Source organism: Puma concolor, chromosome E3 (genome assembly GCF_028749965.1).
Source record: "Puma concolor isolate L17-30 chromosome E3, mPumCon1.1.hap2, whole genome shotgun sequence".
NCBI classification, from domain to species: Eukaryota; Metazoa; Chordata; class Mammalia; order Carnivora; family Felidae; genus Puma; species Puma concolor.
In genome coordinates this window covers 25,579,726-25,603,613 of record NC_141682.1, presented here as the reverse complement: position 1 = coordinate 25,603,613, position 23,888 = coordinate 25,579,726, and the positions used below count along the sequence as shown (strand labels likewise).

At 36.7% G+C, this 23,888-nt stretch overlaps 1 protein-coding gene across 6 annotated transcripts in view; it reads left to right on the top strand.

Moving 5' to 3' along the window:
* Positions 1-23,888, top strand: part of LOC112853127 (phospholipid-transporting ATPase ABCA3-like) — a 182,119-nt gene that overhangs the window by 125,550 nt on the left and 32,681 nt on the right. For all 6 annotated transcript variants that reach the window (XM_086692808.1, XM_086692810.1, XM_086692811.1 and 3 more), the window contains 5 exons: positions 194-494; positions 7,782-8,031; positions 8,183-8,387; positions 15,878-16,094; positions 21,959-22,129. In XM_086692808.1, the coding sequence (XP_086548934.1) occupies positions 194-494; positions 7,782-8,031; positions 8,183-8,387; positions 15,878-16,094; positions 21,959-22,129 (1,144 nt within the window). The remainder of the gene's footprint in view (positions 1-193; positions 495-7,781; positions 8,032-8,182; positions 8,388-15,877; positions 16,095-21,958; positions 22,130-23,888) is intronic.

Here is a 23,888-nt window from a genome sequence, read left to right as displayed (position 1 = left end):
CTTATAAAGAAAAGACTGATCAAACTCTCAGGTAGTATCACACAATGCTTAGATTCTAAGTATTTATGTAGGTAAATTTTATGTGTCTTCTATAAAATTCCAGAGTGTTCATTCATCTTAATGAATGTCATCATGAATGATCTGTTTGGGTCCATGAATATTGTAACACGGTGTTTTTTTTCTCCTTCTTTAGTATTCCCTCTACCACCAGCAGTTCTGTGCCATGTTCATAAAGAGGGCACTGTTCAGTTGGAGGAATTGGAAATTGATTTTGCTACAGATGCTGGCACTTCTAGGTTCCTTTACTTTTCTCTCAAAGGCTGAAAATTTTTTACATAATAATGATGTAAAGGCCAGACAAATGGATTTGAATCAATATGGTCAAACTATAGTGCCTTTATCTATTTCTGGGAATTCTAATTTGACCCTGATTTTCCTAAAACATCTTAGGAGTATGCTAGAGTCTGACAAACACACACTTAAGGAAGTGCAAGGTAAGACTCTTTAAGTAAAAAAAGACTGCTCTTAGATGAAGATCTGGTTGTATGATTTGCAAAGAAGGTCTTAATGGTATATTTGGCTACAGTGTAACTAAAGACTTAATGGGCTAGTTCCTCTGAATACATTTGTTTTTAAGATACTAGCAATAATAGTTTACATTTACTGAGCCCTTGGTTTTGACAAGAACTCAGCTAAGCACTTTACCTGCATGTTATTTAATCTGAGCAATCACCCTGATTTATTTTTTTAATGTTTTTTTTAATGTTTACTTATTTTTGAAAGACAGGCAAAGTGCGACTGTGGGAGAGGCAGAGAGGGAGGGGGACAATGAATCCAAAGCAGGCTCCAGGCTCTAGGCTCTGAGCTGTCATCACAGAGTCCAAAGCAGGACTCGAGCCCATGAACTGTGAGATCATGACCTGAGCTCAAGTCAGACGCTTAACCAGCTGAGCCACCCAGGCACCCTATAGTAGATATTTTTATTCATAACATCAGTTAAATGAAGGGTACTGGCATTTAAGGAAGCAGTAATTTGCCCCGTATCAGGCATGTAATAAATAGAGACTTTAATCTGTTCTGCTGACATCTGCAAACTTAACCACTCACTGCACTGCATTACCTCTCTGACCATAAAGTCTGTTTGTTCTCTTAAGTCATCGTTTCCTCCCAGAGACTGCACTTTTTTTTTTTTTTAACTGTGATCTGATGAAGTGTTCTTGAGTTAGCAAATAGCCTGAAGTTTTGGCAAGCTTGTATGGTTCTTTTTTTTCTGTCATTGAGGTTCTGTTGTAAAAATGCATTTCAGAAATGTTAATTGTTCTTTATAAACATCATACTGATACTGATTCTACAACCTACAAGTAATAGGTTGGCTGACTACGAATAATCATCCCTATTCTTCCTCCACTACAAATAGTAGGTAAGCCTTTGTTAACCAAGGTCATACAATAAGGACAGAGGATAAAGAATAAAATCATTATTTTTAAAAAATTATGACATACTGGGGCGCCTGGGTGGCGCAGTCGGTTAAGCATCCGACTTCAACCAGGTCACAATCTCACGGTCCGGGAGTTCGAGCCCCGCGTCGGGCTCTGGGCTGATGGCTCAGAGCCTGGAGCCTGTTTCTGATTCTGTGTCTCCCTCTCTCTCTGCCCCTCGCCCGTTCATGCTCTGTCTCTCTCTGTCCCAAAAATAAATAAACGCTGAAAAAAAAATTAAAAAAAAAAACAAAAATAAATGAATAAATACATAAATAAATAAAAAATTATGACATACTGCTTACATTAAAAAAGTAAAATGATTAAATATGCTTTATTATATTGATAATAAGACTGAAAAATACAATAGAATAATACAGTAGCCCCACTGATAAGCATTCTCAATTTAGTGTTATTATTTTAAAGTTCATTAGCTAGAAATTATCAAGTCGTAGAGAGATAATGTTTAGGCTTAGCCAGTCCTACTTTGTTTTTTAAGAACCTTACATGTACTTTTCTATCTTGTACTCTCATTAGCTTAGACACAGAACCTTTTATAAGTGAACTCTACTAATTTTACATGGTTTCTCTCTATTCCAAACTGCATGCCTTTTTTAACTGAAAATTTTAGGGTAAAGGTAGAGTGAGAACTTGCTCTCTTTTTTCCCCAAACTATAAGAAAATGTTTACTAACAAGGAAATTGTTTCTAGATAATTTCTCCTCTCTAACTTTCTTCTCAAATAGTATACACATTAACACTGGGGAAATCACTGCTAACTTTTTAAGCAGAACCACAAAATAAGTGAGTATGTGCTTTAGAAAGGATATGAGCTTATAATAACTGAAAAATGCCATCTGCCCTACCAAACAACAGTTTACATTTCCTCTTCTTCCACAATTTAGATGAATGCCTCTTTTATGGAATTTATCTCACTGAATTACAATAGCGCATTTTTCATGTGCCTCTGAAACTAATTGTGGAGAGGCCAGAACTTCTTTTATATCTCTAGAACCTAACCCAATTCCTGGCACATAATGAGCATATAATTAAATATAATCTTATCATACTGAATTAAATGTGAGGGAATGATTCGAAAGGGGAGGGATCCAATGTCAATGAAGTCAGCTAGGATACAATTGTGATAATCCAGGCAAGAGAGGTTAAGAAGGAAAGAAAGAAAGATAGGTTTGAAAGATCTCTGAAGAGGACTAAAGTAGATTTTGTTTTCCCTTTAGAAGTGGAGGAGAATAAGAATCATTAGCACTGAATTTGATACTTTAACTTTTTGTTTTGAGATAATTGTCATTTTAGTGTTGTGCAAAATAATACTGGGAGATTCTGTGTACCAAGGGTAACATCTTTGCAAAACTATAGTACAATATCCCCACCAGGATATTGACATTGATACAGAACATTCCATCACCACAAGGATCATTCCTGCTGCTCTCTTCATTCCCTATCTACCCTGGCAATCACTAATCTGTTCTCCACTTGTATAGCTTAATCATTTCGAGACATAAAAATGGAATCATATAATATGTAAACTTCTGGGATTGGCATTTCACTCAGCATAATTCTCTGGTGTGGTGTCTCTCCATAGTTCATTCCATCATATGTTATGAGCTGTTCCATCATGGGGATGTAGTTAAACAGTTTGTTTAACTGTTCACCCATTGAAGGACACCTCGTTCCCCGCCCTCCCCCCCCCCCCCAGTTTTTGTCTTTTATGAATAAAGCTGTTATGAAACTTTGTGTACATATTTTTGTGTGAACCTACATCTTAAGTTCTATGGGATAAATGCCTAGGATTTTAATTTTAATTGTTGACTCATGATGGTTGCATGTTTGTTTTTTGAAGAAACTACAAAACTGTTTTTCAGGATGGCCGTATCTTTTTACATTCCCACCAAAAATGAATGAGTGATCCAGTTCCTCTCATCTTCCCCAGCATTTGTGTTGTCACTATTTTTATGTTTATTTTAGCCATTCTGATAGATGTGTTGTGGTATTTCATTATGTTTTTTTATTTCAGGTTAGTTAACATATAGTGTAGTATTGGTTTCAGGAGTAGAATTTAGTAATTCATCACTTACATACAATACCCAGTGCTCATCACAAGTGCCCTCCCTGATTCCCATCACCCATTTACCCCTTCCTCCACCCACCTCTCCTCCAGCAACCCTCTATTTGTTCTCTGTATTTAAGACCATTTGAAACAACATGGATGGAACTAGAATGTATTATGCTAAGTGAAATACAAGTCGATCAGAGAAAGACAGATATCGTAGTTCACTCATATGTGGAAATTAAGAAACAAAACAGATGAACATAGGGGAAGGGAAAGAAAAAGGAGATAAAAACAGAGAGGGAGGCAAACCTTAAGATTCTCATTGTTGTTTTAATTTGCCTTTGACATCCTTTCTTATGCTTGTTGACATCTGTGTATCATGTTCAGTGAAATGTGTGTTTAAGTGTTTTGCTCATTTTCTTTTTTTTTTCAACGTTTTTTTAATTTATTTTTGGGACAGAGAGAGACAGAGCATGAACGGGGGAGGGGCAGAGAGAGAGGGAGACACAGAATCGGAAACAGGCTCCAGGCTCCGAGCCATCAGCCCAGAGCCTGACGCGGGGCTCGAACTCACGGACCGCGAGATCGTGACCTGGCTGAAGTCGGACGCTTAACCGACTGCGCCACCCAGGCGCCCCAGTTTTGCTCATTTTCTAAGTGGATAGTGTTTTGTTTTGTTTTTTACTGTTGTTTTGAGAGTTAGTTATATATTCTTTCTCGTACTGTTTATTATCTTTTCATTATATTAATGGGTTCTGCAGGATAAAAGTTTTTTATTTGGATGAAGTCCCACATATTCATTTTCTTATGGATTGTGTATTTGGTGTCAAGTCTAAAACTCATTGCCTATTGAGGAGGGCACTTGTTGGGATGAGTACTGGGTATTGTATGTAAGCGATGAACCACAGGAATCTACCCCAAAAACCAAGAGCACACTTTACACACTGTATGTTAGCCAATTTGGCCATAAATTATGTTTAAAAAATAATTTAAAAACTCATTGCCTAGCCCTAGATCCTGAAAATTTTATCTTAAATGTTTATAGTTTTCTGAAATTTTTAGTTTTACACTTTACATCTAAAGTCATGATTCATTTGGCATTGACCTTAATACATGTGAGATGTGGGTCAAGGATAAATTTTGTACTTGTAGATGTCCAAGTGCTTCAATAACATTTGTTAAACTATGATATCCATTTAATTTTTCACACATTTATCAAAAATCATTTGGGTGCATGTGAGCCTATTTGGGGGCTCCCTTTTCTATTCCATCAACCTGTGTATCTCTTCCTTCATCACTATTACGTTTGATATGTGGTAGGCTGATTCCTCCCACTTTTTTCTTATTATCTAAAGTTTCTTAGTTCCTTTGTTTCCATTTAAATATTTTTTAAATTTTTTTAATGTTTGTTCATTTTGAGAGAGAGAGAAACAAAATGCAAGCAGGGGAGGGGCAGAGAGAGAGAGGAGGACACAGAATCTAAAGCAGGGTCCAGGCTCTGAGCTGTCAGCACAGAGCCTAATGCAGGGCTCAAACTCATGAACCATGAGATCATGACCTGAGCTGAAGACAGACACTTAGCTGACTTCAGAGCCACCCTGATGCCCCTCCATTTAAATGTTAGAATAAGCTTGTCCATAAATACAAAAATAAATTTTTGGAATTTTGACAAGATTTAATTAAATCTGTGTCTGAATTTGGGGAGAAGTGACATCTTTACTGTGTTAGATAGTCCATCCATGAACATAACTGATTTATTTAGAATTCCATGAAGAACTTTTTTCTTTCATCAGTGTTGCATACTTTACATCGTACATGTCCTGTATGTATTTTGTTGAATTTACACCTAAACATTTCATTTCTTTAGCAAATATAAATGGTATTGTATTTTTAGTTTTGGTGTCTATATGTTTATTCTATTGTATAGAAAACAATTGATTTTTGTACGTTATTTTGTATCTTGCAAACTTGATGAATTCATGCATTAGTTTCAAATTTTTGTGTGTGAATTCCTTTGGATTTTCTATATAGACAATCATGTCACCTGCAAATGAAAGCAGTTTTATTTCTTCTTTTATGATCTGCATATCTTTTATTTACTATTTATGCTTTACTGCCCTGGGTAGAACCTCTAGCACAGTGTTGGATCAGAGTGGTGAGAGTGGGCATTCTTTCCTTTGTTCCCGGTTTTAGGGGGATAGTAGGCAGTCTTTCATCAAAAGTATAATTTTAGCTATAGAGATTTTCTAGATGTTCTATATAAAAGTGAGGAAGTTCAGCTCTATAACTTTCTTTTTCAGAGTATTTTCATGACTGATTACTGAGTTTTGTCAGATGTTTTTTCTGCATAGATCGATATGATTATTAATGATTTTTCTTCAGACTAAAATATGGTGGATAACATTGACTGAGTTTTAAATGTTGAACCAGCCTTGGATCCCTGGAATAGACCCCACGTGATCAGAGTTGCAATTATTTTCATGCTAAATTTTATTGCTAATATTTTGTTAAGGGGTGTTTCATTATATTTGTGAAGAATATTTGTCTGTAATTTTCCTTTTTTTTTTTTAGTGCTGTCTTTCTTCTATTAGAGCAATACTAACTTGATAAAAAGAATTCAAAAATACTCCCTTCTATATTTTCTGAAAGACATTGTGTATAATTAGTGTTGATTCGTCCTTAAACATTTGGTAGGAATTTCCAGTGAAAACATCTAGACCTAGAGATTTCTTTTGGGAGGAATTTTTAATTTATGAGTTAAATTTCCTTAATAATTACAATTATTTGAATGACCTATATCACATTGGGAGAATTGTTGTAGTTTATCCATTTAGAGGAAGTATTCTGTTTCATCTAAATTGTCAAATTTTGTGTGTAAAGTTGTTCACAGTATTCCTTTATTACCATTTTGACATCTGTAGGATCTGTATTGATTTCCCCTGTGTCATTTCTAATATTGGTAATTTATGTCTTGTCTTGTTTCCCATTCTCTTTCTCACTGTGCTTTTAGCTGGGTATTTTCTAATCAACCTGTCTTCCAGTTTCCTGTCAACTCTTTATTTGTATCCAACCTGCTATGAGTTATATGTTGAATTTTTTTTAACTTTTTAATGTTTATTTATTTTTGATGGGGGGGGGGTGGAAAGGGGCAGATAGAGATGGAGACACAGAGTCTGAAGCAGAGCCCAGGCTCTGGGCTGTTAGCACAGAGCTTGATGCAGGGCTCAAACTCAAACCATAAGATCAAGACCTGAGCCAAAGTTAGACGCTTAACCGACTAAGCCACCCAGGTGCCCCTATATATGTTGAATTCTTAATTTTAATTGATGTGTTTTTTCAATTCTAACATCAATATTTGATTCTTTCTGTGGACTCCAGTTCTCTGATAAATTTTCTGTCTCTAATACTTAGTTTATATGTGGATCTAGTTCTATTATCTGTGCTTTTTCTTGGTTCTGTTTTTTTATTATACTTAGTAATTTTTAATTGAATGCCAAATATTGTACATGAAAATGATATGACTCTACTGGAGATTGTCTTCTCCAGAGGAGATGTAATTTAGCTTCTGAAAGATAGTGAGGTTAAGGGAAGATCTAAATCTAATCAATGATTTAAGTAATTTGAGACTGGGTGGAAATTTTTATAAGAACTGATATAATGTTACTCACTCTTACTATTATGGAATAGCCCTCAGGGGCCGCACTGAAAGCTTGAAGATTTACCAATGCATTCTGTCATTTATAAATCTAAAATGCCTTAAAGGAAAAAAGGGTATGGAATTTTTGGCTCGCTTCAATGCATTTATATTCCTTCTAGGGGCTTAGTTCCCAAATGTTGATTGTATTTTTAGATATCTATACTTTCAAACAGGTGACTTTTTATTTTTTTAATCCACACTTTTATTTTCACAGAGGAAAGATTTTTTGCCTTAAGCAATAAAATCTACAAGTGGAAATACTTATGGATCTCTTTGAGATAGATAAGGAAGTCTATACCATGTGCCTGTGTTTTCTCAGTGAAGTAGGAATCTAGGTTATAGGCTATGAAGTGAGAGAGCTTGTAATTTAATGATGGAATAGAGTGCTTGAGGAGAATGGCAAATGTTTGAAATAATTATTATGAGAAAATTTAAAGGGATGAGAACCAAGTAAAATTATTTGTTCCTTTCCCCAACATATGTTGTAGATGACCTCTTTTGTGGATAAACTGATCAACTTCGTTTCCTCATCCTAGGTGACCTACTGAAATACTTAATGGAAAATGAAGATTGTATTCACTTATGCATTGTTGCATTTTCCATTGAGGTGAAAACAAATAAAATAATACTTACTGGTCTTTTCAACAATCAAGCATATCATTCACCATCTCTGACCCTGTCGATATTAGACAACATTCTTCTCATGACCATTGCTGGCTCCAATGCTTCTTTAACAGTCTCCAATAAGCCTCAGCCATACCTTAGGCATAAAAAACAAAGTGCAACGTATGTTATCCTTTTTATTAAAATTTGATATTTTAAATGCATCTCTCCTATGCTATATGATTACATTTAGATAATTAAAAATACCTATTGCTAGAAATTTGTTTCTGCTGTATTGATTTTGATATATCTACTTTTGTTCCTTATTCTGTAGATTGTCAAATGGACTCCACGTGGCCTTAAATATACATTTTGGCATGGCTCTTTTGATCAGTGGCTTTTGTCTCCTGACAGTGACCGAACAAATCACTAAGGCAAAGCACATCCAATTTTTGAGTGGGGTTTATGTCCCTGTGTACTGGCTTTCTGCTCTACTGTGGGATTTCATCATATTCTTTATTACCTGCTGCTTACTACTAGTAAGTATTAGATACAGTTTCTTGAGGGCTCATTTTCCTTCTGTACCCCATGGAAAATTCCTATTCTCTAATTATGTAACTTAACTGTATTTGTAGATAGGACCTTCAAAGAGGTGATTAAGTTAAAATGAAGTAGTTAGGGTGGGTCCTAATCCAATCTGACTGGTATCCTTCATAAGAAGAGGATATTTGAACATACAAAGAGATACAAGGAATGTGCATGCACATAGTAAAGACCATTGAGGACACAGCTGATAAGTGGCCACTTGCAAGCCAAGGAGAAAGATCTTAGAAAAACCAACCCTAAGATGGCGGCAGAGTAGGATGATGCTAGGCTCATCTCCTTCCATGAACACAACTAGATAACTATCAAATCATTCTAAATACTCCAGAAGTCAACTTAAAGACTGACAAAGCTAACTCCACAACTAAAGGGAGAAAAGAAGCCACATCATAGAAGGTAGGAAGTGTGGAGATAGTTTAGGGAAGAAAAAGATAACAGGTGCTGTGGATGGGAGAGAGCCATGGTAATGGAGAAGGGTGAGAGAGAGTAGAGCACACAGGGGAGTGCACAGGAAATCATTTCCCCAAGGTCATTGGCTGGGAAAATGAGAGGGAATGATTTTTGTGAGTTCTTGCAACCACCAGGGCTTAAATCCTGGAGTTTTAAAGGTCAGGGGGCTTGGGTGGGCTAGATCCCTGAAGTCATTATCCTGCTTCTGGAGAGAAGGGCAGCAAACAACCTAGGGGCAGATGATGTGGAAAAAGCAATCTGAAGAATGCCTGGGACACACAGGGGTGCGATTATTTGCTCTTCTTGGAGGGCATCCCTGAGAGGCAGCATTCATGGAGATGCCTCTCCAGGGACAAAGGAGGTGGCTGGCCCCATTTCCTTCCACTACCCCTTAGCTTAAATACAGAGCCACCTAGAAGAAGTGCAGTGCTGACAAAGGCTGACTAACTTGCTGATACCAAACCCCACACCCATGTACTCTGGCAGGACTTCTCTTCTCAGTCAAGCTTGTGTCAGTACAGCATAGAGAGTCCTTCTCCTTGAAGACCAGCCAAGCCCCTGCCTACATCATGTCTCTAAAGCCTGGAACTTTAAAGGTCAGCAGGCTGGCTGGGATAGAGCTCAGAGGACACTGTGCTGCTCCCTGGAAAGAAGGCAGGAACAGTTCAGAGGCAAACAGCATGGAAACAGCGATCTGAAAAACACCTGGGACACACAGTGGGGAGCTTATTCGCTCTTCCAGTAGTGCTTTTTTTGAGGGGCAACATTCACAGAAACATGTCTCTGGGGACAAAGGAGCTGGCTGGTGCCATTTTATTCACCTGCTCCTCATCATAAACACACAGCCACCTGAGGGAAGCAGCACAGCACTGACACAGGATTCCTAACCTGCTTACAACAAGTCCCACGTCCCGGTGCTTTGGCGGAATGGCCCATCTCAGTCAAGCATGACTCAGTCCCAGTGCAGTGGTCCCCTTCCCCAGAAGACCAGCAGAAAACCTTCATCACACCATGTCTCCCGACCAGAGAGTTCTGCAGGTCTTCTAGAAGTAGTATGGTCTCATTTAATAAGCAGACTAGAGCACACCTAGTTAAAACCCAACACATTCTGGCCAAGGACTAAACACTGCCCACTTCAGGCAAGGAGAGCCTCTGCAGACAACTGGTCTGAAGGATAGAGCAGCCAGAACACAATGCAGAGTGTATGCGACATGCACCAGAGACAGTAAGGCACCAGACTCTGGACACTGTATGACTCCTCCTTCCTAGAGCCACTTACTCTCAGGAACAGAAAACATTACAGGCTTTTCTAACACAGAGAAGGCAGGGGAGACTTGGACAAAAATGCCAAGATGGAGGAATTAATCCCAAATGAAAGAACGAGATAAGGCCACAGCCAGAGATCTGAGTGAAACAGATATAAGTAACATGCCTGATGGAGAATTCAAAGCAACAATTATAAGGATACTTGGTGGGCTTGTGAAAAGAATGGAAGACATCAGAGAGGCCCTTACCACAGAGATAAAAAAGTTAAAAAAGAATCTGTCAGAAATAAAGAATGCAATAACTGAGATTGGAAACAAGCTTGATGCAGTGAACAGTGGAGTGGAAGAGGCAGAGGAATGAATAAGTGATATAGAAGACAAAATAATGGAAAATAATGAAACTGAACAAAGAGACAGAGAAGAATCATGGAACACAAGAATAGACTTAGGGAACTCAGTGACTCCATCAAACGTTATAACATTTGTATTATAGGAGTCCCAGAAGAAGAAGAGAGAAAAGGGTACAGAAAATTTGAGGAAATAATAGCTAATAATTTCCCTAATCTGAGGAAAGAAACATCAAAATCCAGGAGGCACAGAGAATTCCCAACAAAAGCAGACCAACACCAAGATATATTATAATAAAATTTGCAAAATAAAGTGCTAAAGAAAAAATCTTAAATGCAGCAAGACAAAAGAAGTCCTTAACTTACAAGGGAAGACCCATAAGGCTAGCTGTAGATCTCTCAATAGAATCATGGCAAGACAGAAGGGAGTAGCATGATATATTCAACATGTTGAATAGGAAAAACTGCAGCCAAGGATACTCTATCCAGGAAGCCTATCATTCAGCATAGAAAGAGACATAGAGTTTTCCAAACAAAAACTAAAGGAGTTTGTACCACTAAACCAGTCCTGCAAGAAATATTAAGAGGGAATCTTCAAGTGGAAAGGAGAGACCAAAAATGACAAAGGCAAGAAAGGATCAGACAAAATCTCCAGAAACAACAATAGAACAAATAAGAAAATGGCATTAAATACATATCTATCAATAATTATTCTGAATGTAAATTGACTAAATGCTCCAATCAAAAGATACAGGATGTCATAATGGATTTTAAAAAAAGACCCATCTATATGCTGTCTACAGAGACTATTTTATTTTATTTTACTTTATTTTATTTTATTTTGAGAGAGAGAGAGAGAGAGAAAGAGAGAGAGAGGGAATGAGTGATTGAGGGGCAGAGAGAGAGAGAGAGAATCCCAGGAGAGGTGGAGGAAGAGAGAGAAGGAGAGAGAGAGAGAGAAAATGGGGCTCCCCTGAAGTGGGGCACATGTTTTTTGTGCCAAAGCAGGGCTTCAGTTCACTGGAATTGGGGCTCGTGCTCACCTGATGTAGGACTCAAACTCAAGAACCATGAGATCGTGACCCGAGCCCAAGTCAGATGCTTAATGACTGAGCCACCCAGGTGCCCAAGAGACTCATTTTAGAGCTAAAGACAACAGCAAATTGAAAGTAAAGGGCTCAAGAAACACTTATTATGCAAATGTATCTTAAAAGAAAGCTGGGGTAGCAATACTTATATCCAACAAACTAGACACTAAACCAAAGACTATAACAAGACATGAAGAAGGCCACTCTATCATAATAAAGGAGACAATCAAAGAAGAAGATCTAACAATTGTAAATTATCGACCTCAATAGGCCATGGACTTGGGGTGGTGAAGGAAGTGAGAAAAAAAGACAACAGTAGAGCAAGGCACAGGGGACCCAAGCCAACAGCCCGGGGTACCAAGGTTTATTGTACATCTTATATACGTTTTCAGGAAAAACAGATCAGCAATGATTAACAACAGAAGCTTAGCAAAGCATGTCAACAATGTACATCTGATTCAGCTATCATACTTATCTTGCATACAAGAGCAGTCTTGCAGATACATATGTTCTGATAAGAATCTTTAGGATAGAAGCAAAGACAAAGAAGGGAGTGAACGCACTGTGCTATATACAGCTGGCTTCCTTTAAGCAAAACATCCCTATCTGTGTACTAAAAAACAGACCACATTTCCCAAAGGCAATTCACTCAAGTCCTTTTAGGTTATTTTTAACCTTACAATCTCAAGTTTTCTCAGAGATCTTGGAGCCTGAACAAATATGCACCTGTGGTCATTGTGGTGTTCTTGTTCCCGCAGTAAATATTTATGTATCCAACATGGAAGCACCAAAATATATAAAACAATTAACAACAAGCATAAAGGAATTCATTGATAATAAGACAATAATAATAGGGGATATTAACACCCCACTGATATCAATGGACAGATGAACTAAACAGAAAATCAATAAGGAAACAATGGCCTTGAATAACACTGGACCAGATGGACTAATAGATATAATCAGAATATTCTATCCTAAAACAGCAGAATACACATGCTTTTCTAGTGCACATGGAATATTCTCCAGAATAGATCACATACTAGGACACAAGTCAGACCTCAACAAATGTAAGAAGGTTGAGATCATACTGTGTATATTTTCTAACTATAACTCTATGAAACTTGAAGTCAACCACAAGATTAAATTTGGAAAGACCACAAATACATGGAGGTTAAACAATATGCTACTGAACTATAAATGAGTAAATCAGGAAAATCAAAGAAAAAAATAAAAGAAATACATGGAAAGAAATAAAAATGAAAACACAACAGTCCAAAACCTTTGGGGTACAACAAAGCAGTCCTAAGAAGGAAGTATATAGCAATACAACAAAACTACAAGGCAACCGATGGAATGGGAGAAGATATTTGCAAATGACATATCTGATAAAGGGTTAGTATCCAAAATCTATAAAGAACGTATTAAACTCAACACCCAAAAAACAAATAATCCAATTTAAAAATGGGCAGAAGACCTAAATAGACATCATTTCCCAAGGAAAACATACAGATGGCCAACAGATACAGGAAAAGTTGTTCAATATCACTCAATATCAGGGAAACAGAAATCAAAACTACAATGAAATATCACCTCACACCTGTCAGAATGGCTAAAATCAACATGAGGAACAACAGGTGTTGACAAAGATGTGTGGAAAGGGAAACCCTCCTTCACTGTTGGGGATGCAAACTGGTGCAGCCACTCTGGAAAACAGTATGGAGTTTCCTCAAAAAGTTAAAAATAGAACTACCCCACAATCCAGCAATTGCACTACTAGGTATTTACCCAAAGGATACAAAAATACTGATTCAAAGGGGTACATGCACCCCAGTGTTTATAGCAGCATTATCTACAATAGCCAAATAATGGAAACAGCCCAAGTGTTTGGAATGTAATATTATGGAATATCATTCAGCCATCAAAAGAATGATATATTGCCATTTGCAAACACATGGATGGAGCTAGAGGGTATTATGCTAAGTGAAATAAGTCAGAGAAAGACATGTGATACCACTCATATGATTTCACTCATATGTGGAATTTAAGAAACAAAACAAATGACCATGGGGGAAAAAAGAGAGAGGCAAACTAAGAAACAGACTCTTAACTATAGAGAACAAACCAATGATTACCAGAGGGGAAGCGGGTGGAGGGATGAGTGAAATCAGTGATGAAGGTTAAGGAGTGCATTTGTGATGAGCACCAGGTATTGTATGAAGTGTTGAATCACTAAATCATACACCTGAAATATTACACTGTATGTTAACTGGAATTTAAATAAAAACTTTTAAAAATTGCCTAAGTAAATTGTGATACATTTATATAAAAGAATGATATTGAACTACTAAGAAGCTACTAGAAAAGTATATTTTTCTCATGAAAAGCATTAAGTAATCAAAAATTTAGTCCATTATAAGAAAAAATATATAAGTGTATGCAGTTGAAATAGTCTGAAGTGATAGATGTTCACATTTTAATAGTGAAGTTCTTTGAGCTGTGAACTTTGAGTATTTTTGTATTTTCCTATGCATATGTGCATTTTCTAGTTTTTCTACATTGAACATGTTCTATTTCTGTAACTAGAAAAACATGTTTGAATAAAATTTTTCAGAAATATTAAAAAAAGAGAAAATAAAATAAAAAACTAACCCTGCTGGCATTTTAATCTTGGACTTCCAGCCTCTAGAACTGTGAGAAAATGAATTTCTGTTGCCTAAGCCACCAGTCCACATTATCTGGTTACGGCAGCCCTAACAAAGCTACTACAGTGATGAAACTTTGGAAGCAACCCATTATCGATCAAAAGTAAAACTCAAAGGAATCTTCTATAGCAATGATAAAGAGTGAACTAAGGTTGCATTCATCACATGAATGAATCACACAAACATAATGCTGAGTGTAAGAATCCAAATTCAAAAAATATATATTGTATAATTACAATCATAAAAATTTCAAAATACAGTTAATACATATTTTAGTATTTAGGAATGCATGCATATCATACTATTAAGAAATATAAGGAAGTATTGATAAATTTCAGAATAGTGGTTACTTTTACAGGAGTTGAAGGAGTTCATGATTGATTTCTTTGGGTACTGGCATGGTGTAGTTGCCCGCGATGTTTTGTGATAATAAAATGTGATAATTCATTTATGTTTTATGCATTATTCTGGGCATGTGTTACATTTCATAATAGAGAGGTTGAAATATTTACTTAAAAACCTTGTGTGCATGTTTATTTATAGATCAATTGGGGTAGAATCTACATATTCACAGTATGCAGTCTTCTTGTCAAAGAACAGAATATATTACATATCCAAGTAGGAATTTAACTTTTCCTTGAGATAACTTATGATTTGTGACTTTCAAGGATTTTTAAGCCTTCAAACACAGAGATTTCTAGATCACCCCAACTTTTATTTGACTACCTCATTGTATTTATTCTGTTTAAGTTTACAGAATGCTCGTTCAGAAACAAACCAACCATAGCTACAGATACTGGATTTAAATAAATAACCTACTAATCCTTTCGATTGCTACTGCTACCACCACCAAGAGTATCAGTAATCAATTGCATAACTATTCTTAGCTTAACTGTATTATTTTCTCCTTGGTTGTCCTGCTATGTAATTGTGTAACTGCCCAAAGAGACAATGCTGACATTTGTGGAGAAACTGCATTTACTAACTAATGAGATACAGATTTCTAGAAATCTTTTTGCTTTAACAACTACAGGTCTCTCTCCACCACCATCTTCCATTCAGTTTAGGTACCTCTAATTTTGTGCTTCGGTGTCTGTTTTTAAATTTCAATTAGAAAAATGGAAGAAAGAGGCCCCAGAGTTGCTTGGGTGGATGTGATAGGAGTGGGAGAATAGAATAGAATCAGGAGACCTGGTTTAAAGGTATGATAAATAATATATATAACCAGAGATAAACAATCTTTAGAGAAATAGGCTTTCTGGAGAAATAATCTACTTTTGGGGGAAAGTATACTGACTTTGTTTGTTAATTAAAAAATCATTCCAAGTAGAAAAAAATAAAGGGAATTATACTGGTTCTGCTCATTGAGCTGTCCTCTACTGAAGCAGACGTAGAAGTATCTTACTTCATGCTCCTAGGCTAATGACCTTTTTAGAGGCTGATGTAATTAATGAATACTTCCATGCTAAATAGTGATGGGATTTGCTATCTCCTTCTCTAAACATTCTGGCTTGCATTATTTTTGCAGTTGCCCTTCACTTTGCCTTATTTCTGTGTCTTCTGTGTTTCAGGGAGCATTCAAATTCTGCCAACTGGATATTTACATCACAGACTACCATTTTCTGGACACAATGCTGATCTTCATGCTATATGGCTGGTCTGTCATTCCCCTCATGTACCTGCTGAGCTTTCTGTTTACTAAAAGTACTTCTGCCTACATCAAGCTTGTCCTATTCAACTACCTTTCAGGCATTTTCAGTGTCCTCATAGATGCCACTCTTCAGTTCGGTAAGGGTAAGGGGCTTCACAAAATTTCTCTTTCCCCAGAAGGCAGTAAATAAATAAATAAATAAATAAATAAATAAATAGGAATGGACTAAAGACATTAGTAGACAATTAAGTTCACAGTTTGGGGAAAATCCTGTACTTTATCTAAGTCCATAAAATTATTTTTGAGTGCCTCTGATATTCTGAGCACTGTGTTAGAGCTGGGATCCTCATGCTGAAGTGATAGGACTGAACCTGACCTACAGGTCTTTGACAGGGTTCCTCCTCTCTATCCCCACCTCCAGTAACTCCATCACATGACCTAAAAAGTCCGTTTCACAACAGATATGGTAAATTTTAGGAGCATTTGTCCTGAGACTCATTTGTCAGAGAGAGAGAGAGAAAGAAAACACAAAAAAGCAGCTTTCTTCTTTGAAGGGGAGGCCTCAGAAAGTTGGAATAAATTCTGTCTCAACTATAGGAGGCCATTATTATCTTTAAAAAGATGAGCACTGGGTGTTGTATGGAAACCAATTTGACAATAAATTTCATATATTAAAATAAATAAATGAATAAAAATGTTCTTTCTTTTTTTACACCCAATTTACACCCAAATTATTTATCATATAGTGCAACAATGATTTTAGGAGTAGATTCCTTAATGACCCTTACCCATTTAGCCCATCCCTCCTCCCACAACCCCTCCAGTAGCCCTCTGTTTGTTCTGCATATTTGAGTCTCTTCTGTTTTGTCCCCCTCCCTGTTTTTATATTGTTTTTGCTTCCCTTCCCTTATGTTCATTTGTTCTGTGTCTTTAAGTCCTCATATGAGTGAAGCCATATGATATTTGTCTTTCTCTGACTGACTAATTTTGCTAGAACCCTCTAGTTCCATCCATGTAGTTGCAAATGGCAAGATTTCATTCTTTTTGATTGCCGAGTAATACTCCATTGTATATATATATACCACATTTTCTTTATCCATTCATCCATCGATGGACATTTGGGCTCTTTCCATACTTTGGCTATTGTCGATAGTGCTGCTATAAACATTGGGGTGCATGTGCCCCTTTGAAACAGCATACCTGTATCCCTTGGATAAATACCTAGTAGTGCAATTGCTGGGTCATAGGGTAGTTCTATTTTTAATTTTTTGAGGAACCTCCATACTGTTTTCCAGAGTGGCCGCACCAGCTTGCATTCCCACTAGCAATGCAAAAGAGATCATGTTTCTCCGTGTCCTCGCCAACATCTGTTGTTGCCTGAGTTGTTAATGTTACCCATTCTGATAGGTGTGAAGTGCTATCTCACTGTGGGTTTGATTTGTATTTCCCTGATGATGAGTGATGTTGAGCATTTTTTCATGTGTCGGTTTGCCATCTGGATGTCTTTTCTGGAGAAGTGTCTATTCATGTCTTTTGCCCATTTCCTCACTGGATTATTTGCTTTTTGGGTGTTGAGTTTGATAAGTTCTTTATAGATTTTGGATACTAACCCTTTATCTGATAGGTCGTTTGCAAATATCTTCTCCCATTCTGTTCGTTGCCTTTTAGTTTTGCTGATTGTTTCCTTCTCTGTGCAGAATATTTTATTTTGATGGGGTCCCAGTAGTTCATTTTTGCTTTTGTTTCCCTTGCCTCAGAGACATGTTGAGTAAGAAGTTGCTGTGGCCAAGATCAAAGAGGTTTTTGCCTGATTTCCCCTCAAGGATTTTGATGGCTTCCTGTCTTACATTTAGGTCTTTCATCCATGTTGAGTTTATTTTTGTGTCTGGTGTAAGAAAGTGGTCCAGGTTCATTCTTCTGCATGTCGCTGTCCAGTTTTCCCAGCACCACTTGCTGAAGAGACTCTCTTTATTCCATTGGATATTCTTTCCTGTTTTGTCAAAGATTAGTTGCCCATACGTTTGTGGGTCCATTTCTGGGTTCTCTATTCTGTTCCATTGATGTGAGTGTCTGTTTTTGTGCCAAAAATGTTCTTCCTTGATGTTAGGAAAGTTCGTAGTGAAGTGAAGAGAGGGAAGAGTGTAGAGGAATCTTGAATTCTTGGGAGAGGCTGACAGTTTTGTTGAAGGAGGTTTTATCATGTGGCTGTCCTTCCCTAATTCAATGAAAAGGTACAAGCTTGTGAGCACCCTAACAAGGTTTTCCAAAGAAAATCTCTATACGCCTCTGACACACATACAATTACCTAAGCCAGTTTTTCTTCCTCCCAGGCCTGCTTTTTATAGTATTCTTGAATTTGTATCTCATTTTCCTTCTCTGATTTTGAGATTCAGGGAGATATTCACTAAAATGGTTATTGTTAAAAATGAAGTTGTTGATTCACCCTCTAATGTACATTTCAACTGACCTCAGCACTTCCCCCACATCCTTCCCCTCTGCTGTTGCTCCACAGACACTGGTCTTGTTCCCTTAGTCCTTCACTGGTCACAAAATAATTGCCTGTAACTTCCTTTGAGAATGAATAGTTCACATGTGTAAGACTTAAGCTTCTGCATAGCAGATGAAAAAAAAACTGAACGTGTTAATAGATATAACTTAGCACTCATTCTCACAAAGGAATACCCAAATCATGGAAAGCAAATGTCTGTATATTTTTGCACACTTGTCCAAAGACAAGTGTTTGGACACATGTTTTGTGATGTGAGGAAGACTCACCTGAAATCATTTGAGTTTGTGAGACCTAAAATGAAATGATCATTTAAGGAACTAGAGAGAAATAGTTGTTACAGGGTAATAATAGAAGTAAATTACTACTTTAGAAAAGTTTTGGAAGGCTTTTTTTAGGAAGAATATGTTGCAAAGAGTAATGCAGAGTAGAATGGGATTAAAAACAGAAGCCAGTAGATTTGGCAATTAGAAAGTCACAGGAGACTTCCACTTTTGAGCAGCAGAGCAAACACTGAATGATACTGTACCAAAAATAATGAACTGAAAAGAAAGTATGGAATTGGCAGAGGCCAACAATAACATGAAAGCAAAAACTGAAGGTAGCTTTGACTTGAGGTTATTGACAGCATCTGGTGACATTTATTTTCCATTGTATAAATAGTGAGGATCAGAGAAGTCAGAATAAAAAGCATAGAGGTACAACAAAGATTTAATATCTTCCTATTTAAAATTGGAAGTTCAAAGGGCTACTCACTTCAAGGGTAAACAAGGGGCACCTGAGTGTTTCAGTCCATTAAACATCAGACTCCTGATCTTGGCTCTGTCATGATCTCATAGTTCCTAAGATTGAGCCCTGCATCATGCTCTGCACTGACAGTTCAGAGCCTGCTTGGGATTCTCTCTCTCTCTGCCCCTCCTCTGCTCTCTCTCTCTCTCCCTCTCAAAATAAATAAATAAACTTTAAAAAAGAGTGAACAAAACTAAAGCCACAGTAAGACACATAAAAGAAATTTGTAAGGGTTGAATTTGGCACTGGAATGAGGAATAACAATTTCCCTTTGCAATTTGTAAACACATGCAAATGTTCATATTGGTTTGTATCCTGAAGTCATAGAACCTATGTAAGCTAAAAAACATAACTTGATAATTTATTTTAAATCTCAATTGGTTGTGTGTGCCCTAGGTGAGTGGCAAAGGTATACACAATTCCCAGACTTCAAAGTATTCCCATAGTTAAATTTTCTAGAGAACTTGAGATCAAATTAAAAGCACAAAGAGAAGAAAGAGAAAAAAATACAAGCTCTTAAGAGCAAGTGCTAGCAGAAATCATAAATTGTAGAATCACAATCAGACCTGAAAAATTAAGATTTGGGGACTTTTGAATGATATAAAATATGTATGTTTACAGGGTGCCTGGGTGGCTCAGTCGGTTGAGCGTCCAACTTCAGCGCAGGTCATGATCTCACAGTTCGTGGGTTTGGGCCCCACGTTGGGTTCTGTGCTGCCAGCTTGGAGCCTGGAGCCTACTTCGGATTCTGTGTCTCCCTATCTCTCTGCTCCTACCCTACTCACACTCTGTCTCTCTCTCAAAAATAAATAAAGATTAAAATATGTATGTTTAAAATATTTAAATTGTAAGAGTCTCAGTAATATGAGCAAATAACAGAACATGTAATAAATAATAGGACATGTATGCATGTGTGTTATATATAGGCATACAATATAATAATATATGTTTAAATGATTAATATGTATAATGTGCATTTAACATACATAAATATGTATGTTTAATATATTTAAATTGTAATAGAGAGTCTCAGGTATAAAAGCAAATACTGGAATATATATAATAGAATATGTAATAAATAAAATAACATATATGCATATACTATCTATGTACATGTATGTTATACATGCATATAATAGAGAGAGAGAAAGAGAGAGAACAAGTAGACTTGAAAAAGATCCAAATAGAATCCTGAAAAATGAAATTTAATAATAATTTAAATTAAGAACTCAACAGATAGAAGTATCAGCATATAGATGGGTATTGTTTTTTTTATCCATTCTGTCACCCAGTGTCTTGGCTTTTAAGTCTAAGGTAGTAAGTATTGCTACTCTGGCTTTCTTTTGACATCCATTTGCATGATAAATGTTTCTCCATCCCTTCTTATTTTAATTTACAGGTGTAAATTAAATTTAGGTGTAAAATGGGTCTCCTGTAGGACCCATATAGATGGGTCTTGCTTTTTCGTATCCATTCTCCATTCTTTCACCCTATGTCTTTTGATGAGAATGTTTAGTCCATTTACATTCAAAGTAATTATTGAAAGATATGTTTTTATTGCCATTTTATTACTTGCTCTGTGGTCATTTCTCAAGCTTTTCTCTGATCTCTTCTTGCCTTTCTCTCATGTTTTGCTGGTTTTCTTTAGTGATATATTTGGAGTTCTTTCTCTTTATTCTTTGCATATTTATTAGTGGTTTTTGATATATGGTTACCATTAGGTTTTTATATAAACTCTTCTGCATATAGCAGTCTATATTTAAGTGATGGCTATCTAGTTTGAACCCATTCCTTTCTCCTCTCCTCCACACATTTTTAGGGATATAGTATAATATTTTATATCCTTTATTTGTGAAATTAAGTACAATTTAAAATTAATTCCATAGCCACACTATCCACATTTCAAGTGCTCAGTAGCCACATGTGTATATTGGTGCAGCTATAGAGTTCTTCCATATTGATAAAAAGACAGTGTGGTGTATATAATTAGTGCCATTTTTGGCATCTGCTCAATTAGCCAATATCCTGAATCAATTATTTGTCTCTATCAACTCAAAATCTACACTGTACAGAATCACTATGGGTTGGGCACTTGAAGATTTGCTTCTTGGCCATCTCTCTTTGCCTAAAATGTCATATATGAAGTTTCTGTTTAGACTGGCCTTTTATCTTCTTTCTAAAAAACTGAATTCATTATCAAAATTTCATATTGTCACTTCATAAATTAAGCATGTTCATATCTCCAGGAACTCAGTCTCTAATTGTTCAAATCAAATGCATTCTTTAGAGAGACAGAAGTCTGGTTCCCTTGAAGATTTTTCTACTCTCAAACATGTCTTAATTTCCCCATCTGTTCCCCACTGTTGAATTGTAGGCTATATCTCTGACCCCTACTTTATTCCCTTAATTGATAAATTAGGATTAGAAATGTAAAAAATAGTAGTGGTTTCCTGTCCATATCAGGTGCCATAAGTCTTATCACATAGACACCCACTTCACCAAAGAGACTTTTCAGAACTCTGCAATTATCAACACAAACTGTCACTGGATATTGACTGGAAGAAACTTATTGGGTAGTAATCAGTATTCTTCAAATGTAATAAATTTTTTTAATTCCCAAAGTTTATTTTGATCATCCTTGGGAGATTTGTTGTCCTAGGGATAGTTCATTTCCTATAATGAAATCTAATTTTATCATCTTTTTAGAAGTTCAACATAAGATGTCAAAAGCCACCAGAGTCTTCATCCTTAATTCATTACTGTTCTTTCCTAATTACAACCTTGCGAAGTGTATCGATGACTATTTTACTTTCTACCAGATAAAGAAATGGTGCTCTGGAAACAAACCTCCTGTCTACATAAATTGTAGTAAAGAAAGTAAGTATCATTAATCTTAAACATAAGACTGCCAGTAATTTTTCCAGCAAAAATGGGTTTATTGGGGAATGGGAGAGAATTGCAATACAGGACAAGCAAGTTACAGCAAATCATACACAAGTCTCACAAACATTATTATTTTAGAGAGGAACATTATTTAGGAGGAGGGGAGAAATTGGGAGGAATTGTTTGAACAAAATTCCATTGGAGAGAAGCAAGGCTTCAGGGTGATGACAGTTTCTTATTGACTGAGCTGCAGGGGGTAGTCAATTTCTTACAGGAGATACAGTGTGCTTTTTTGTTGTTGTTGGGGCTGTAATCAATGATTCTTTCTTTTTAAGGATTCTTCTGTTGGGTGTACAATTGACAATTCTTGTAATTGACAAGTGGCAGGGTATGAGAGTTCTGCCTGTTGGCCTTCTGACTCCATCTTAGTGAGGCTTACCTTTAATTTTCACAGTATCCTTGGAGTCCTTAAGCCTAAAAAATTAGTCTCAGTCTTAGCCTATGAGACAGTGGGGAATCAGCCCTTATTTCAAAGGAGAGAGTCAGGACACATATTCAGTACATAAGTCATTTTATCAGAATGGGAGAAAGCCTTTGTAATAATAAAACCTCAAAAACAAAGCTAAGTTTCAAGTAGTCATCAGATATAAAAATAAGAGCTACTAGTAATCAACCACATAGTAACTATGTTATGGTAAATCTTCACAACCTCAAGTTGTCAGTTTTTATACTCATTTTGAGGTAACTGTACCCTAGGCCACATAGCTTTTGTGGTCCAGAACTGAGATTCACAGCTTATGTTCCCTCATTGCATAATACATTTCATCTTTAGAAAAAAACCTCCATAGGAAGAATTTGTGTGATATTTACTTTTGTTACCTCTCAGCATTTTCATCACTCATAAGCACCCACACTCACTTGGCCACAACTTATTTGAAGGAATAGATAAAACCCATTCTCCAGTGTCTAATATAGTATCTGCACATAGAGGAACTCAACTTTTTAAAATAAATAAGTAAAGGTCAGGATGTGGTGATTTGAGTAATAAAGAGCAGTACGATAGAGAAAAGAGCCAGAAAAAGAGAGTAAGAGAAAGGAGAACAATACTGCAGACTTGTCAGAAAGAATAAACATTTAGAAGTCCTCATGGTGGTGGTGCCTGGGTGGCTCAGTTTGTTAAGCATCCAGCTCCTCATATTAGCTCAGGTCTTGATCTCAGGGTCATGAGTCCAAGCCCTCCCTGCACTGGGTGCCATGCTGGGCATGGAGCTTACTGGAAAGGAAAGGAAAGGAAAGGGAAGGAAAGGAAAGGAAAGGAAGGGAAGGGAAGGGAAGGGAAGGGAAGGGAAGGGAAGGGAAGGGAAGGGAAGGGAAGGAAGGAGGGAAGGAAGGAAGGAAGGAAGGAAGGAAGGAAGGAAGGAAGGAAAGAAAGAAAGAAAGAAAGAAAGAAAGAAAGAAAGAAAGAAAGAAAGAAAGAGAAAAGGAAGGAAGAAAGAAAAAAAGAGAGAGAGAAAGAAAGAAATTCCCACAGTGGCACTGTATCATTTATTAGGTAATTTTGGAAGTATCTTACTTTGGTGAGAGTGGGCAGAATGAGAAAGGCAGGAATATTTAGTAGCAAACCAGATCCTACCTAGAATAGTAGTTGATGACCTCAAAGGGAAGATCAGTAAACTGTAACTGTATGACAATAAACTTTAGCAGATGGGGTGAGGTGGGGAAAAAATGGAAGAGAAACATTTCATGCAAAATC